This window comes from Athalia rosae, chromosome 7 (genome assembly GCF_917208135.1).
Source record: "Athalia rosae chromosome 7, iyAthRosa1.1, whole genome shotgun sequence".
Taxonomy (NCBI): Eukaryota; Metazoa; Arthropoda; class Insecta; order Hymenoptera; family Athaliidae; genus Athalia; species Athalia rosae.
The window spans coordinates 14,167,548-14,186,194 of NC_064032.1; the positions used below are offsets into that span (position 1 = coordinate 14,167,548).

An 18,647-nucleotide genomic window follows, 5' to 3' on the forward strand; every position below is an offset into this window, starting at 1 on the left:
GATCAGGCACCCGGTCTCGGAATACCTCCTCAGCATTTCTGTTCTCCTGATACAAAATTTTATTTTCGGAGAAAATTTTTTTTTCCGGATTTAGAATACCTCCTCGGGTATCCTGTTCTCCTGATACCAAAAAAAAAAAAAAAAATTCGGAGAGAGATGCTATTCACAGGATCGAATGCATGCACATGATCAGGCACCCGGTCTCGGAATACCTCCTCAGGATTTCTGTTCTCCTGATACAAAATTTTATTTTCGGAGAAAATTTTTATTCCCGGATTTAGAATACCTTCTCCGGTATCCTGTTCTCCTGATACCGAAAAAAAAAAAAAATTTGGATGAGATTCTATCATATCATTCTATTCTATATCATATCAGAGCTGAATCATGTATCTGTGTTATCACGGATATTGGTGGATGAGGTGTGTAGGGGTGTGAATTATAGTCTGCCAACAATCATGAGTTCATTGTAGTTCATGTTTATTGATAAATTCACGTACAATATGCATGTGAAGATTTAGTCATACATCTTATAGATCAATATTAACAGACATTTCTTTTTACTTTTGATTATAACGAGTTACAATAGTGAAGACATCACTTCTTTCTTAAGTAACATTAGAATAATCATTCCACAGTCCTCCAATTGAAAATTTCATACTGGAGCATTGTACGTATATAATAACTCATTCAAATAGTCGATACACAACTATGCAGATCTCTCGATGAGTCTTGCGTTTCAGATGCAGGGCAAAGTTGTATCGAGGCCGCTCATTCTCCACCTATAACAGAAGAAAAGAAAGTTCAATATCAGAAATAAACCAACCCGGAGTAATATTAAGTGCTATTAAGTAGTATTAATCCATTTCCAAAATAGTACATTTTTCACCCTCAAACAACGCCAAGTATTGGCACCTCAGATTCTTCTCAAAATCCGGTCCAAAAGCCAAAAATTTGTTTCATAGAGTTCTCTATAGTATTTCTTTGTATTCCGATCTCAGGAATCTGAACCTGAAAGCTCAACTATTCTATCTACAAAACTGATCGAGTGGTCACCTATTCATCGCTTTGAACAGTGAAAAAGTAAGGATATCTAGAAGCGAATGACTCCCTTCGAGTACGAATCATCTACGTTGTGTGTCAACCTGATATATTGTAAACCAAACGATGAACGCTCAGGTTTCACCAAGAAACGCTATCACCGCTCCACTCATATGTATATGTTAAGCTAATGGTCCCTCCCTTATTTTATACCGAAAGAACTTAATCCCAAATCCCATTTGAATGTCTCCTAAAGTCTATGGAGCGACTTGAGAGACGGTTAATCTTAATCGATCCGAGTTCCTATCAGATGGTTACACCTTCCCACCTAACTCGTGGTACTCGTCCCTCCAACTTCCCTTCCTCCCTTATTCACCTTCTCTTCAAGAGGCGGGTTCCAGGTTGCAGGCGCGGCAGGAAATCTCAAGTAAGGGTAAGGTTGGTAAGAGGTGTATGCCATACCTATATACATACATGAGTATATAGATTTAGATTTTAAGCGATGGTGGTAGTGGTAGTGGTGGTGGGCACGTCGTTTCCCATTTCGGTTAAATCTTGAAGTTAGTTTTAAGGCAGCGTCATTCCTTCTGCTTCGGTCTTATCTTAATAGCCGATTCAGCAATCGAAAGTTTAGATATTATTATTATCAGATTACTATTATCTTTATTACGATTATCTACACACATACTGTGTATCGTATCGTCTGAATTATTGTCATTGTCTACATATCAAATGGAAATTTTTAAAAAGCGGGAGAATAATTGGAGCGGAAATAAGAATTTTTCTCGTCTAGGTAATCGCGAACCAGTTTATCGGCGTAGCTCCCATTCACGAGACACCAGAATAAAATAAAGAAAATATCGGAATACCAAATGAAAAACCTGTAGAAAACATTACGTTCATTAAAATAGATATATATAGCTCCCGGATCATTTGGAAAAATACAGCGATTCACAGCGAGAATAAAAAAGAAGAAATAAATAGAGCATCAGGAATTAATGAGACTTTGTCATTTGTTTAAAATTTTGTTCAAAGATTAAGTGATCATTGATATTCAAAATGGTGAAGATTAAGGACGACGAGGACTCGGTAAAAGTGAGGGCAGGGAATCCCATAGGACGGGATAGAAGAATTACAAGTATAATGAAGGAAACGTTTTGAAGCGGTGGAAAATCAGGTGCAACTGACAGCTGTGCCGACTTACTTTATAAATTTATAATACCCAAGAAAGCAGATATTTCAATGGCGGTGCAGCAGCCGCAATTTATAACTGGGCGAAAGTATGGGAAAATTGACTTGGATCGCGTCGGTAAAAATGATTTAATTTCTTTCATTCGTGAACGAGAATCACTTATACTTTCGAAGAAATAAATCGGATATCCCTTTTCTCGCAAGGTTTTTTCGACGATGCAGTCTCCGGTCCTTTCGATAGATATAAGAAAGTATCGAATGTTCGCGAAGACGTCGTTACTGGGAGACAAATACAACCCGGACCCCAATTGAAAATTTTCGAAAAAGAATTCATGAGAATTTTCAACGGCGAAGCCTTGTCCGAACCTTGGAAATTAGAGAGCAAGAAAAGAGTAAAATAACCAATCTCAACGATCGATCGAATAATCGAAGTAAAAACCTTATCCGTGCCTTATTTTTCTTCCTCCAAGGTGTTGGAGCGCAAGAAAAATTTAGGGGCTCGGGAATTCCAGCTCAGTGGTCCTGGAAAACTGCATTCAACGCCCAACGACTTTTTCGGATGTTTTTCCGACCCCTCAGCTCTCGACCACGCGCCACAGATAAAGGTAAAGAAAAAAGAGGGCAACGCACTTCCGAATTGTAAAATAAAACCAAATCCTATCGGTGGATCCGGATATGCAGACATCTGCCTCTCGCCCTATCCAAAACACGAATTCGATCCTTACGACTCTAAGAAAGTTGGGAAAAAAGGTAAAAGAACAAAATCTTTACATTTCCATTACCTCTCTCCCCCTTCCATTTTTAAGGACATCCGAGAACGTGGTAGTAAAAAATTGTTCCTTTCAAATACAGAACGCGAGGGACGTTTCTTAACTGCTAGTTTTCCACGTCCTTATTTTCCTCCGGATCCTTACAAGTCCATTTCAAGTGGTCCAGCTTACAGGGCGCCTCGAGTTTCTGAATTACCGATGATCGCTCCAGGTAAAATTTACGTCCCCGGACCAAAACGACTCGGAGGGTGCAAGGCTGGATGCTTCGATAAATTTCCACGTTACGAAAGCACACCCTACTGCGTCAAAAATAAAAGGGAGACTACCCGCTCGGGTAAATGGATCGGCGGATATCCTTCCCACCGAGAAAAATACACCAAAAGTGTTATAGATTATTGTACAAAAGTATCGTGCAACGCTAAAAATTACCCCGAATACAGGGAACGCGTTTACCCCCTCGGAATTTGACTTCATTTTTTACACCCAACGCAACCAAAATCTCACTACGTACCACTCGCTTGTATATATACATCAGAAAAATAAATAGATGAACTTGCGGAATGTTGGAGTAGCTTTACATGGGAAATGGCTGGATGTTTTTTCTCCTCCGATCCAGGTTTTGTCGAGTAAGCTGCGAGGAATAAGTCTGGCGTATTCGTATAATGGCATTTACCAGTTATATGTATACATATATACACGTGTATACGTATATATATAATGTGAGAATAGATAGGATATAGCGACTTGCACTCTAAAGAATATCGAATGCCACTGGATCTCTATGTCCATTCAATGGCAGTCCGTGAGTATTCTGATTGTGAAGATATACCATAGGTATGTTCATCCCTGTACCGTACGCGCTGATTCCTAGAGGAAGAGGTTTCCCGGAGCTTCCCTCTTCCCATTTTTCTAGTACACCTAGCCGCATACATACGTACGTTCGATTGCAAGTTACATATACCGTTATTCCTTTCAAACGTCGAATAAAAAAGTAGAACATAGATGCATGCGGTATACAAGATATCCACATATGGTTGAAAGATAGATGCACACAGGTACCCACGTATAACAGCGACGGTCCTTCGAAATGCACTTCTTTTATTCCCCCTTAAAAAACTAGCTTCAAACAAATCGATTTCAGTCGTAGCGAACCTGTCGCGGAATAAAGAAGGTGCACTCGAAATCTGGACTTCCTCACATTTTCCCACGCTACAAAAAAGACTCTGGATATATTTTCTTGGCGTGAGAAAAAAATACGAAAAATTCCGGTACATACGATTCGAAGTAATATATATTAACAACATACACGCTGTACGTGTACATGTGGGTGCGGATACGGGGGCGGAAATTCAGGGGTAGAAAGTGGCGCTTGAACGCTTGCACCGTGCGAGTCAATTTTTGAAATTGGACGCAGTTATCCAGAAGGAAACTGGATAGCGCTGTGCTATCGATTCAAAAATTGAGGGTCGGCGTACTCCCGAGTCTCGGTCGGTTCCTGCTTCTACTTTTTTACTCCTCTTTTTCGCATCGCCTCAAATATTCGAACAGTTTCGCGATTATTCCGTATTCGACGGGTACGTCCTAGCGAGCGATAAAGGAGCGTTAAAAAGGGTTGAGATAATCCTGCCACTCGCGAATGTCCTTCGGTTGATTCTACCCGTCGTCTTCAGAGAAGATCTACTCTCTGCCAAAGACACGTACCTCGTGTACGGGGGTTGTTCCTTGTACAGATTTTATGACTAAAGGGTTCGACCATAATTTACGAACTACACAGATATCCTTACCGCCTACTTACAGCTAAAGTATCTCGGAATTACCCGCGAACCGAGAAGGACCCGAGGAAGAAGCTGCACGCATGCCCTGGACGCGATATATTTTTCCACCCTTATAAATAACAAAATTTTGTAAGCTTTTTTCCCGCACTTTCGTATAAATATCCCCATAACGGATTTCCTACGAGGTATACACTTGTACGTATGTAATCATATTATTATAAAGTACGTCTTATTCCCATTGGGAAAGTTAAAATGGGACGGAAAATTTCCTATATATAGAGTTCGTTGTGAAATATATTTTGAAACTGGGAGGTAATATTTTAATACTCTGATTTTACCCTGTAGGGATATATCGTCAACTATAAATTATACTCAAAAGTTACGAAGGAACCCTATTAGTCAGTGAAATACGAAAAAATGAAATGAAAAAGAAATCAAATAAAATAAGAAAACAATATGTTGTCTAAGAAATGAAAAACGATTCGCTGGGGGTTGAATTTTTCGTTATATTTTCATTCAAAAAATTACTGGAATTTTACGTCCGCCGATTAAGGAAGTCGGTCTGCAAATCACGCGAATGCAAGTGACCGGATGAAAACGATAGAAAATAGTAATTCGCCTTTTATTTGATTTGAATTGATTTCTTTTTTGTCCATTCTTTCGATTGGACGTTGTACAGGTGATATATTACAAACGGTTTCGAAATATGCTTTTATACGGAGGTGGTATGTAAAGCGTGCTTTTTAATACAATAAATTCCCGTTTTAGCGGCACTCGAACGTCAAAAGCTGTCACTAACCGGATAGCCGACCGACGTATTCCCTCGACGTTTATATGAATTATATACTAGGGTGTTATACGGGGTATGAGGGGTAGAGGTGGAGGTATAATAGTTATGAATATCGTTTGTCTTCGTCAAGTTTTTACGCCGGAGGATCCGCGGAATAAAATAAAAATGGAAATAGGTAATACGTGTAATATAGATTGTAGAGACAAGTGGGAGGGAGGTTGAGAGAGAAAAAAAAAAAATTTCAAACAAACAAAAACGATAGAGCAAACGAGAGTTATTATAAAGGAACAAACGAGAGAAAAAATAGAAAAAGAAAAGTAAAGAAAGAAGATGCGATATATACGAAACAAAAAACTTAATCAAATATGGGAGGAAACATTTTTTATTTATACTACCCATCATAAATCACCATGAAATTAAAATGTTTTGTTTCGCACGAGCAGCGGCGAGGGCCGAACTTTACAGGATTTGAGGGTTAGAGTTGAGGGCTAAGGGTTAAAGCCTCTCCTGAGCAACGAGGCACGGTTCTACAGCCGACCATCTTCCATAAGCTACCGTTTTTTTTTTTTACCCTTTTTTTTTTTTTTTTTTCTTATTTCTTTCTTTTTTCGAAAACTTTTCTGCAACCCTCTTTACGCACGCAGTTTATACCCGATGAGGTTAACTAGGGAAAGGGGGTAAGAGTATGGAAAAGAGGAACTAAATAATAATGGCAATAAATACGCAAATGAATAAATAAAAGGGATGAGGTAAAGCGAGAAAAAGTAAAATCCGAATCGGGACAAGTAAGCATCGTTGGATCGAGCCGCGGTTCGACGCTATTTAATTTTTTTTCCCCCCCACGTCATATCAAGCCCGCTCTTGGAATAAACGGGATATATACGTGTGTGTATAATATCTTTTTCACTCTCTGAATAATGTGAGTTATTCCAAAACACTTGTTCATAAATAATAATAACTCAAAACGTACCTGTTGCATAGGGAAAATATCACCATGTGAATAGGTATACGTATCCATACATCTAACCTATTCTAGAATCGAATTTTGTATAAATTCCTATTCTTATCTGTATTGTGAAGGGAATAATCCATCATCGATGTACTTATATTTGTCCTTCGGATAAGAATTCATGGGGGTTAATAATCCACTTCCAGTCCTCATTCAAGACATGGAATAATTATTAATTGAATCCAGTTTTCTTTTTATTCAAAAAATTCCGTGCGTTACGTTACCCAGTTTTTTCTTTTTCCTATTCCTGATAATATTATATTATATCTTTAATATGAATAGGAGGCTCCTCTTCTGGGATTCGCTTATGAAGGAAGAACAGAATAAGAAAAAGTGAAAGAGGGACGACCGGTAATATCTAGCAAAAAAAAAAAAAAAAAACAGAAAACGTGAATAAAAAATAAAATGAAAAAAAGTAACTGTCTGGTTTCCAGGAGTCGCGGAGATGTGAAGAGGCGGTGATACGGAGGCGTATAGGATGGGGTGGATCGAACACGGTAGCAGAAGAAAGAAACGAAAGACAACACACACACCGGGCGCGCCATTTCGGTCTTGGGGGAAAAGCCAATTCCCGAAAAACTTTCTGTTTGTCCGACTGTCTATGCGGTTATATAGGATATCCACCAACTACACCCTGTAGTATTTCTTTTTTTTTTTTTTTTTTCGTCTTCTAATTCCTTTTTCTTTTTCTCTCCCTAACTATTTACGCGTCAGTCGCGTTCGGAACGGGGGGTACGCCGATTTTTGGCATTAGGCGAGGTAACTTTTGAATTTATGTCCAACAACAGCTGTATATCACTCATATCGAATCAAAACGTCTCGCTGATAAAAATCTATAACGGTAACGATAACATAATTTTATTATAATACAACCTGCACAGCAGAGACGCGGTTTTACTTCTCACTGTACAATATTTTCCGACATATATTTTAACGTACATACATCGGTATATAATTCTTCCTTCCGATTCTATCTGACAACGACACGACTGTCCAGTTTTTTGTTCGCTGTTGTTCGATCTTTATCTTATTTTATTCGACTCTCTTCGTTTCTTTTTTTTTGGATCAGTCAATCCATTTGTCGGAAAATCGAACTCGTGTATTTTCCATGCAGTTTGTTTTTGAAAAGAAAAAAACAAGTTCTTCGGCGTTACGGATACCGAGACGTTGTTATTGCGGGGTAAAAAATTTCAGAGAAATAAGATGAAAGAGAGAAAGAAAAAAATATTGCTCGCTTCCAGGATTCATATCGCCTCGTCGCGACCGTCATCGACAAACAATTTTTAATTACAATTTCGATTAATATTTCTGAACGTTTGTGTATTTACGGGTGGGTTTAAAATTATGTATTCCGTGAAATACGAAGGAATCTGCGAGAGAAAGAAAGTAACAGAAGCGAAAGAAAAATAACAAGTGAAAGAAAAGGAGGGAAACGAGTCTGAAATAAATTCTAAAAGCCCCCGATACCTACATAGCAGCGAAAGCTTTATATATGAGAACCAAAGCTCACAATCAGGAAAAACGTCCCCTTGTCAAAAGGCAGGCAGCTAGCTGGTCGCTACGTAATAATCGTACGATTCCATCAGACTTCGAGTAAGGAGTTGGAGAGAAAAAAAATAGAAAAAAAAAAAAAAACGTAAGAGAAACAATTACACAGATGGCCTACGGTAAGAAAAAAGAAACGTTAGACGTGGAAATGAATAATATGCGACAATTTTCATAATTGTGATCGACGACAAAATAATTCAGGTGTATCAGATTACGAAAGAAAATGGCCCTCGAATTGATCTTTTTTCTGTTTCTCTCTCTCTCTCTCTCTCTCTCTCCGCGGCTCGTTCTTTTTTCGGGCATTAGCCGGCCTGAATAGAATCGACGTTATTCATGATTTAGGGTGTTGGCGTTCGGAGGACTGCGAATGAGAGAAGGGTGGCCAAGAGTCAGATTTCGCCCTGCATTGAGTCAGAAGGGTTTTTTGGAAAGTTTCCAGAAGCGATCGTCAAACGCGAAACGAGTGTAGGGTGGGGGGAGGGAAAACTGTACAGAAAGAGGCGGCGAGAATACACCAGCACCTATATTGACTATTCGCTATGTGAAACCACCACCTTGTTCTCTCCGTGTTATCCGTTTTATTGAATCCCCACAGCAACTCCCGCACCCCATCCGGTAAGATTCAACGGGGCTCCGCACAACCCCTACGGGGCAATCTGCCATTTTATGTAGCTTTACGACTCCGCCTCAGGTTGCAACTCGCCTCTAGAATATCAACGTTTTCCTTACCTTTCATTTCACTCTTTTTATCAAACTCTCTCTCATTTCAACACCTACCCCCGGCCCCTCGTTCTCTCCACCGATACCCGGACACCTCCGTCCACATACCATCTCGACGAGTCCGATTAACGCGATAGTTTCAACTAAATACGTTTAACGAATAACGTCGAATTACATTCTTCCGTTCTTTCATTCTCCACGTCGTACACTAGAGGAGTTTTATCGGACGGAAATCAAGCCGTTGAATAATAACGTTCTTTTTAATAAGCCGTAAAATTTTTTTTATTTTTCATTTTTGTCTCTTACTTTACTTCTTACAAATCGCGGGTCCTCGCGTTTCTCAACTTTCTCGCGATATTCCCAAGAAATCAAGTGAGTTCTTCATTTTCGCATACGCGTATAAAAAATGAGTTTGCCGGGGGTAAAGTAAAGAAAATTAAGAACTTTTTTGATGCGTCATTTGTGCGCGAGAGAGACGAAGGGAGAAAAGAGAAGTGAAAAAATTCAACGAAAAAGGGAAAAAAAAAAAAGAGACATCAGCCCCGTGTACAGCCGGATGGGGGTGGGGAAGGTAGAAGATAAAAAATGTCAACAATTTCAACGAAATGAGAGTAACAACTGGGTATAAAAATACATTCAGCTTCTGGAGTAATGAGGCAATGTCGGCAGTTTTTAAAGCTCGGAGCGAAGTGTATGTATCATATCCATGTACATAAATATATATATATATATATACATACATAGTTATAGGTACAATCTTTCGCGAGCTTCTGAAATTTACAGATTCGCAGAAAATGTAGGTTTATGTACTTACATAGGAGGTATGTATGTACGTGAATTTTCGATACCCAAGAGATTTTAATCCCAGCTACCGCGGCTCGATTGACAATCGTCGATATAAATGGAGGAGAAAAATGCAAAAAAAAAAAAAGCTCACCCAAGTATTGCAAGAAAAAAACGAAACGAAGGAAAAAAAATTGATCAGAAGAAATAAGAATGCTAAATTGATCGGGCGCAGGGTTAAACCGAATCTAAGAATTGTGCGGGCCGTCATCTCCGCCGGTCCAGATGTCGGAGTTTACGTAATTTATCGAGGATACTGATCCCGAAATTTTGACATCGATTGGGAGGAGGAAAACGATTAGACGAATGTATATATATATATATCGCGAGGAGCAATTATTCACTCGTCGAGATGAAAAAGAACGAGGTGGAGAAAAAGAGGGAGGAGAAAAATTCGCCACGGAGCCCGTCCCCCATTAACGGTGTAGGTACCCGCGATCGGGCAAGGGCGACGAAGGGAGGAAGGGAGGGTGGGTCGCGCGTAATGCGACATGATTGGGGGGGCGTTCGCGAACATGAATCAAGCAATGTGGGCTAAGCCTACAACCGATCGACCGCACAGATACCACCGCACACAATATGCTCTAACGCCCTAATCCTTCCTGCACATTGACTATCTGCCCCCCCCCCCCCCCCCCCCCCCCCCGTTACACGTACACCTGTCCATGTACATACGCCTGTATGCATAAAACACCAGATCTATCTGTGTGCTCGATAAACAAACACCGATAATATTCTCGTCTCGGATCACCAATCGAATTGAATACCTAACCGCAGAATTCGATGATTGATCGTTTGAATTGTTTCAATAATTTTTCCTCCTTCTTCTCCTACTCTTTTTTCCCTTCGTCTCCAAATTAATTTCAATTTTTCTCATTCGCGCATCGCACAATTATCATCACTGGCATCAGCAACAACGCGACGACGTGACGTACCTACTTTCTGACCTTTTTTTTTTTTTTTTTTTAATTTTATATTTTATACAGTTTTCAAGGGGTTTTCTTTCCCTGGACTTTTTTTTTTTTTTTTTATTTTTCATTTTATATTTCATTTTTTTTTTTTATTTGTTTCGTCGCGTGAAAATTACAGTTTCAGGAGAGTTTCGTCGTTACGTACAGCCTGCACACATCGCGCGTCGTGCATCGCGCGCCTCGTCGTCGCAGTCGCGAAGAGTTATATAATTTCAAGCACTACCTCCCCACTCTCCGTACGACAAAAGTTATGATATGTTAGTTTAGGGTACCGGGGAAGATGTGTGGGTAATCTATTTTTCATTACAAACATGCATCGCAGTGATATGCAGCACACACGGCACTGGGTGGTGGTATACGTACGTGTGCGGTCGTCACGAACGTGCCTCACGTACGTACGTACGTCGAGTGACTCGAGACAACGTATGAAAATAAGCGGAACCGTCCGAAGAAAAAATTATTATCGACACACCTCCGGAGGGTCCGACGGTCGGATTAAATTTGATTCCATCGATGTTACGTCAATTGGAAAGTTCCGTTTAGCGACAGTACGGATTCGAACGAGAAGTTTATTCGGCCTGTACACGCCGATTGTGTAAATACGTGCGGATACAAGCCCAGAGGTATAGGATATCCGGCCCCATAATCTCCCCGGTGGGATTTTCGGATTTGTCGCAATTAAACATTAACGGTACCATTTCACGTTTGTTTCGCTTTATGGCTCGAAATACACCCCCACCGTGCCTTGAAACGTATAACGGGGTGTTGCTCGAGGCGCGGCAACGGAAAGGCTCGCGACGATAACTATATACACGCGACGGTGACTCCGAACGCGCGAACCTGGAACTGAACCCCCGAAAACCCTTCTGTTTATTTTTTTTTATTTTTTGGTTTTTTTCTCTTTCTTTTAACTCGCAGCGGAGAGTACATTCTGCGGGGATTTGTCCGCTAGCGGGGTGTAACCCCGTCGAGTGATGGATAGCGCGGAGAGGAACCCGCGCTCGAAACCTTCCCTCGGGAACGGAAAGAAGATATACCCCCCCGCCATAATGAAAGTAAAAAGAAACCGAAATAAACGAATATAATAAAATGAAATAAAAGAGAGGAGTAAGTGTATCTGCAAGGGACGTTTCGGACGGTCTGCGAAGAAGAGAGAAGAGAGAAGAGAGAAAAAAAAAAAAAAGCAGCTAAACGTCGAAGTTGGCTGATATGCGGTAGCGCGTACGCGTTCGTCGGTTTGTATTCGAGAAGTGCAGGGAAAACTCAATTTTGGATTTCAAGTTTTACTAATTAGTGGAGGTAAGCTGAAAACTTTGGCGCGTTGGCGCGTCGTGGTGTACGTCTTATGGACAGTTTTGCGTTTGTATCGGTCCGTGTCTGCACCGTTCTCATGGTTTTCCGTAAAAGGAATGGCGGTTGGTATTCCAAGAGCTTAATTGAAACACCGGCGCGGTTGTTCGTCGTAGTCGTTGGCACACGGAATGTCGAATGCTATTTAGATCGTTGGATTCAATTAACGATTTCATCTCGCTTCATGTGCGACACGCAATGCGCCCGCGATGAACTTGGGTGTTTTAGGTGTTAGGTGTTAGGACACGGAAGACCGGAGGAAACGCCAACGTGTTTCAACACCGCTATTATCCACCTACGGTTTTACGGCTGTCGAAGAAAATCGCGCTCATCCGAATAGGAGGATGGAAAAATTTTCTCAACGAAAAAGCTGTACACGTCTGTGCAACGTTCAATTATTTGTTAGCGGAAGACCGGGCGAAGAAGTGTACATACATTTTAATGTCGTGTACTCGTACAATCCTTAAGTATAAGTCAGTCGTCAGAAATTGCAGATGTTGCAATTTACTTTGCGGGTACCCCAGCAGTTAAGTTCAGCGTTAAGTTTACTTAAGAGGCACTTAAAACTGTCTGTCAGTGTGTGGGGGGAAGGGGGGGAATGGGGGGTGGGGGGGTACAGACGGACCCTTCTGCAGTAGGTATACATGCGCCTCGGTGAAGGAAATCTTCTGAGCTCGCGAGTAAACCAAATGTTGGGTTTCACGTTTTACTTACATAAACTAGTTACGCGAGCACAAGGCAGCGACGGGCGACTGTTTGCGTCAATTCCGGTAACGTGAAATCTGTATTTGATCACCGGTTAACGACGCTACGAGAATACGCGCGACGACGCTTCAAACGTCTCTCCGAATCCAGCGAGACCGGAAGACGCCGGAAAGACTTTTTACGCGACTGGTGGTACATTTTATAACGTTGCGCAGATTTTCGTTTTCAATCATCGGCAGACGTGGATTCTGTTTTTCGAATCGTGTTTCTTTTTGTTTTTTTTTTTTCAATTATTATTGTTATTGTTAATAAGGGGTGAAAATTGCGGATTTCCGGTTCTCGGGTTTCTCTCTGTGATCCGACTATATCCCTCTTTAACGCGAGGCCAAAGCTGCCCGTGCTCTACATCCTGTAATTTAAATTGCCCGCGATACATCAAGGTTCCTGGCATTTCCTGACGCTATACAACAACCCCCGAAAAACCCACCCCTACTCCCCCCGTCCCCCCCCTCTTGCGTACCTACAAAACCCACTATAACCCGAAAAACACACGGACGGACCACTTTGCCCTACAGAAAACGCTTTCTATTTTACTCGAGTAGAGAATCTCGAAAGTGCTATTGACTTTTATTTATATACCCAACTCTCGCGCGCTGAGGGAAATTCGCGCAAGTCTGCAGATGCCCGGAGAGAAGCTCCCTTATTTTATTTTTTTATTTGTTTTTTTTTTTCCATCATGTTTTTTTGCTTTGTTTCTTCAAACCGAGAGACTCTAGTCACTGCGGAGGTTTTTTGTCTTCATCTCTTTATCTCCGTTACATATACGCCTGAATTCTATTTTTATTTTATTTTATTTTATTTTTTTTTGTTTTTACCTACAATTAGGCCAAGTTTTTTCTCTCTCTTTTTCTACCCCTGCTCTGCAAACTTATTAAGAGCTAATATATTCTCTTGAGTAAAACAAGCATACACGTGAATAAGAAATATTTAAAGTGCTGTTCCTTCACCGCTTGGGGAATGAAAAAGCATGAAATATTACCGAGGGGATTCTGTATATATACCTCATTTTGTGAGTTTATATGTTCAACTTTGAATCCGACGAAGCGAGTCAAAATAAATGACATTATTACCCGATTCTCATACATATATGAATGGATAAATGAGCGGTGACTCGAGTCTTGACGAGAGAGTTAAAAAAATTCGTCAGATACGTCATCGATGTATTTCTTTTTTTTTTTTTTTTAATGAAAAATTATTACCGCCTACGTTTATGCATAAATTCATGCCTGACAATTAGCGGGAAGCCCTTCCGGACACTATGGAGAGAACGAAAAAGCGAGAGAGGAGCGAAAAAGAGTGAAAAAAAACAAACAAAAAACGTAGCCAGATACAAAGGTTAACATGGAAGAGAATACAACCTTTTTAAATTTTAATCCCCCGGCAAAAATAGCAACAACGCAATTGAGGCGCGGTTATAAATTAATCATATTCAGCGAGAGACACGTGTTTTTGCCGGAATTACTTTCATGGCGAATCTCTCTGTAACCTGCAGGCTGTCGTTGCTGCTGCTGCTGCTGCTGCTGGTTCACGTGGGCAGCAGATGCCGAGGAGAAAAATAAAATCGCGAAACTTTACCGCCTAATAGCTGCTGGGAAAGGGATGGTACAAGGGAGGTTGCAGAATAGTTTCAAACGACTCCTTAGCCCGGTAGTTTGAAACTGAAATTTCATCGTTGAACCAGCCGCCAACTTCTCACTCTACAGAAACATTTACCCTACCCACCGTACACGCGGACTGGTCTTGACATTCTCGGAGGTTAAACGTATGCCGACTCCGCGTTTAAAGTACCTCGATAAAAAGTATGCCACAGAAACGGAAATCCATTACAAAGAATGCCAACGCTAAGGGCGCGCCTGTTCCGAGTGACGAGGAGTCTTGGAGATCGGAAATAGAAGACTTGACTATAAACGACGAACGATGGAACTGCGCTATCGCTCTGATCGTTGAAACCGAGCCCGACGATTCCAAGTACATGAAAATATTTAACGAAGCGGCGGACGCGAAAACGCGTGAAAAAATTTTCGCCCTCTCCCGCGAGAAATTGTTACGTGGTGTGAAATTGGTCGGTAAATCGGAAGACGAACGCCCGGTTGGTCTACCCGGTCAGGGGATCTGCCGATTCGCGAGCAAACGGATCGCGGATACGAGCCCGAACGTTGAAATGAATTCCTGGCTGATATCCAGACTGATAAAATTCTTCGTGAATCGCGCTAAGACCAAGAGCCAAAGGGTGGCGGAACGCCGAGTGAAAATCGAAAGCGAAGTTAGCAGGGAAATCGAGACGATGATGACGGGCGCGGTTAAACCAAATCCGAAAGCAGCCGGTACTTCGAGATCTTCCAAGGGGTACCCTGGGGACGCCAAGTCGTTCGATAAAGCAAACACTACGCTCAGGAAACGCGGTGAAGATTGGAGGGACAAGGTATACGTAGACGATGCCCCGGTCGAGGGGCCAAACTTGTACGTAGTGCTATCGGGCTTTCACGATCCGAACTTGCCAATTGAATTGATCAATGCCGGCCTACCGCTAATGGCCATTTTCAGGATATGCCGACTCGACGAAGAGGGAACAGACGCCACTCTTGCGAAAGGTGAGAGCGAAGGGGCGGAAAGTAGGCTTCGCACCTTCTGGACAGCCCTTGAAAGGTCGCTGGACGATCCCGAAACGGGTTGGAAATATTGCGATCTCATTTGCCAGAATTTCTGCCCACCGGATATCCCGGCTGACGATGATTCAAACGACGAAATTTATGAGTCTTTGAAAACGGACCTGTACAGAAGAATATCATTTCTCGTGTACGATCTTTGCGACATCGCTAGGTACCATAGAAACTACATAAATAACATGACCCTGCAACCCGGTCTGGACGAGATCAGACCGGAAGAACAGCGCAGGGAAATCTACGACGCGATCGTGAGTAAAATCCCCGAAGAATGTCAATCGGTATCGATAATCCTCAACGCTCTGGTGACTCAAATCGTCTGCTCTGAAGACGAGAAATTAACTCCCGTCGAATCGAGCGGCGACCCGCAAACGTCATCGACAAATTTAGAAAAAGACTTACGATCGACGATCGATCGGTTCAATACCGAATTCGACGTCGTTCAGCCCCAAGCCATCGCCTCGGACAATCCTGACTCCTTGTTAATAATCCGCGGCGACGCGATCGGGTTCGAAACTCATCATTGCGATTTTTTGAGAGACTACGGCGCCCCTGAAAACGAATCAAACGCGACTGTCAGCGTGGCAGATTTCGGTACGCGAGTTTTGAAGGAATACGCGATCGCCCTGCTCTGGGCGAGTGCGCCAACCCCGTCCGCAGAGCGGGTGAAAATGTACGCGTACCACGTAGACGAGATATCGAATTGCTTCGATGCGAAGACATGCGGCGATTTAACGGGGCACTACCTGCATCTACTTCTTTTCGACAGAATAATAAACGGGCCACTACGGCCGCGGAGTAATCTTCGGGAGAGCGACGAGCTCGAGAAAAGTGTACCCTTCCCGAGCCTGGAGCTACTCCGCGAATCGAAGCTGAACGAGAGACGTACTGCTTCGGAAACGCTGACTTCGATCCAACCGCGGGCGACCTTGAAAATTCAGTCGCATCAATCTTTGCCACCCCGCCGCTTCCTCAGCGATAGCGTAATCCAATACCGTAAAGCTGTCGAGGAGACTTTCGAGTGCCCTGAGTTGTTTGACCTGATAGACGCTAGAGAAATGCTGAGTCCCGGTTACGATGGCGGCGAAATGTACGTAGATCGGAACCGTACGCTTTTGGATATGGAGAAGTTCGATAGCCTGATCGTTATATCGTCCGACGTATTTTCGCAAATTTTTTTCAAGTGCCACGAGCAATTCGATGTCATGGAAAGTCATTATTTCGCACCGACTGACTCCGTGTTAATTTACTTTTATAATTACCTCGGAATTACCGAGCAAGAATACTCCGCCTTTATAAGAACTCCGGTGTGTCTGAAGGACTTTGGCAAATACGTTATGGAGGAGGAAAAGAAGTGGATCGAGATACAGGATGAAATTTACACCAGAACGTTAGCCGAAAGGGAAGCTTTGCGTATGGAAACGCAAATTCGAGATAAGGATGAACAGCCGCCATTGGCGTCGCGATACAAAGACCTAGACTTCGTTCTTCCGCATTCAATTAAAGGATCGGAGTTGCTCGAGCAAAAATCACGGCAGTCCTCGCAGACCGACGCGGAGCTTTCCAATTCCTTGGTGAAAAAGAAAATTCCACAAACTCGGGGGTTTGAGGAACCTGTTCTTTCAAAGGCTAAAAAAACTAAATCTTTTGCAAAACTCACCGCGAAAACCAAGAACGGCAACGATAGCTCGGTAACGAATGTCTCCTCGTCGAGTATCTCCGAAGAAAGAGAAGCCCCCTCGTCCTTCGTGGGCTACGACATCGGAAACCGCAGAATCCAGGTGTCCGGCAAAAAGACCAGGTTCACATCGCGGGATGGAACGGTGGTCAACGTTGACCTTGAACAGTGGACTCGTTCCGCAGCCAGACTTCGAATAACCGTCGATCTCTTCGGCAATATCCTCAGCCTGCATCATTCGATCGGCGATCACGTTCACGAGAACGATCGCCGTCCGAAATTTCATCTGGCGACCGCCGACGGAGTCGTTCTGACGTTCTTCGACGAAGAAAAGTCGAGTGCGGTGGGCGTAACGCGTAAGAGCGAGGGGGAGGCGGCGACCGTGAGGTCAGCGACGTCGAGTACCGCGAGAAATTCCCGTGAGTTTGTAAAAGCGGAATACGAGAGTGGCGGTACGTCAAACGACACGTGGGCGTCGGAAACGGTGCTTGACCCGGGGTTTAAAGGTTCCTGGCCGTCCGGGCTCCTCGTCGAAACACTCCCAGGGGATCGTCCTTCGAACCCGTTCTACGTAAAGCAGTCCTACGTCGGTACGAAGGGCCCGGAGTGCAGTGGGATCTCCGACGAGACGCAGAGGGTTTTTCTACGGGACGGTACGCTACTCGTGTTCCTAGACGACGGCGCCGTACGAGTGCTCCGAGCCAACGGGAAATTTGTAATTTGTTCTGGATTCGAAAAATCGAAATCGAACCACGACGCCAATCCTATCCCAGGTTATAAAACCATACCGCGAATTATATTATTATATTATAATGTAGTGACTTCGATAAAGCCAGTAGGTTGAGAGGCAAGCGAACTTCGAATCCGAGCGTTGAAAAGACGAATGGGAAGCGAAGGTTGACGAGCAGCTCGTTGACATCGCTGCAAAAAAATGCAGCTCGCTCTTCTTCGGACTTCAAAATTCTCAACAGTATTATTCTGGAGCCCGATGGAAGAAGATACGGCGTTTGCGAGGGAAAAATTTCCGAAGAGTTCGATCCCGAACTGGTCAGGACTACGTGCGATCATGAAGTCGGTGAGACGTTCACCAGGAGAGGTGACGGTTCCGAAACCCTGATGGATTACGGGGGGAGACTCACAGTCGGATTTCCAGGTGCGAAATTGGATCATCCGTGCGCAAAAAAAAAAACAAAAGAATAGATAATGAATTTTGCGATTCAGACGGTTCCAGGATCACCACTGGTTTCGTAGTCGAGGAGGATCCGGTGTTCGTCGAATGGACCGACGAGGAATGCGATCGCTTTGACGTCGCTGCATCCATTGGGGATCTTTCAGTAGTGGACGGTTTCGTTTCCGTACTCTTAACCGTCTCTATGGAGCACAAGAATTACGCTACGGTAATTTACGACGAATCGTCCGACTACTCAGCGATTCTAAACATGCCTGGAGATGTACGAGTTGAAATTTCGAAGGACGATAGCTTCGGAGTCACCGTGGGGGCAGCGACTTCCCTGAAGGTACGATCGCTGATATTAA

The 18,647-nt window shown here is 42.8% G+C and overlaps 1 protein-coding gene across 15 annotated transcripts in view; it reads right to left on the reverse strand.

The window, feature by feature from the left end:
* Positions 1-460: 460 nt before the first annotated feature.
* Positions 461-18,647, reverse strand: part of LOC125501934 — a 44,034-nt gene continuing 25,847 nt past the window's right edge. For 14 of the 15 annotated variants that reach the window (XR_007279678.1, XR_007279684.1, XR_007279674.1 and 11 more), the window contains one exon: positions 461-779. Coding sequence is in view for 3 of the 15 variants with exons in the window: in XM_048659121.1 (XP_048515078.1) it covers positions 769-779 (11 nt within the window). In the remaining 12 variants the exon portion in view is untranslated. Of the gene's footprint in view, positions 780-17,093; positions 18,475-18,647 lie in introns of those variants that run through there. The other variant, XM_048659119.1, reaches the window with a different exon arrangement.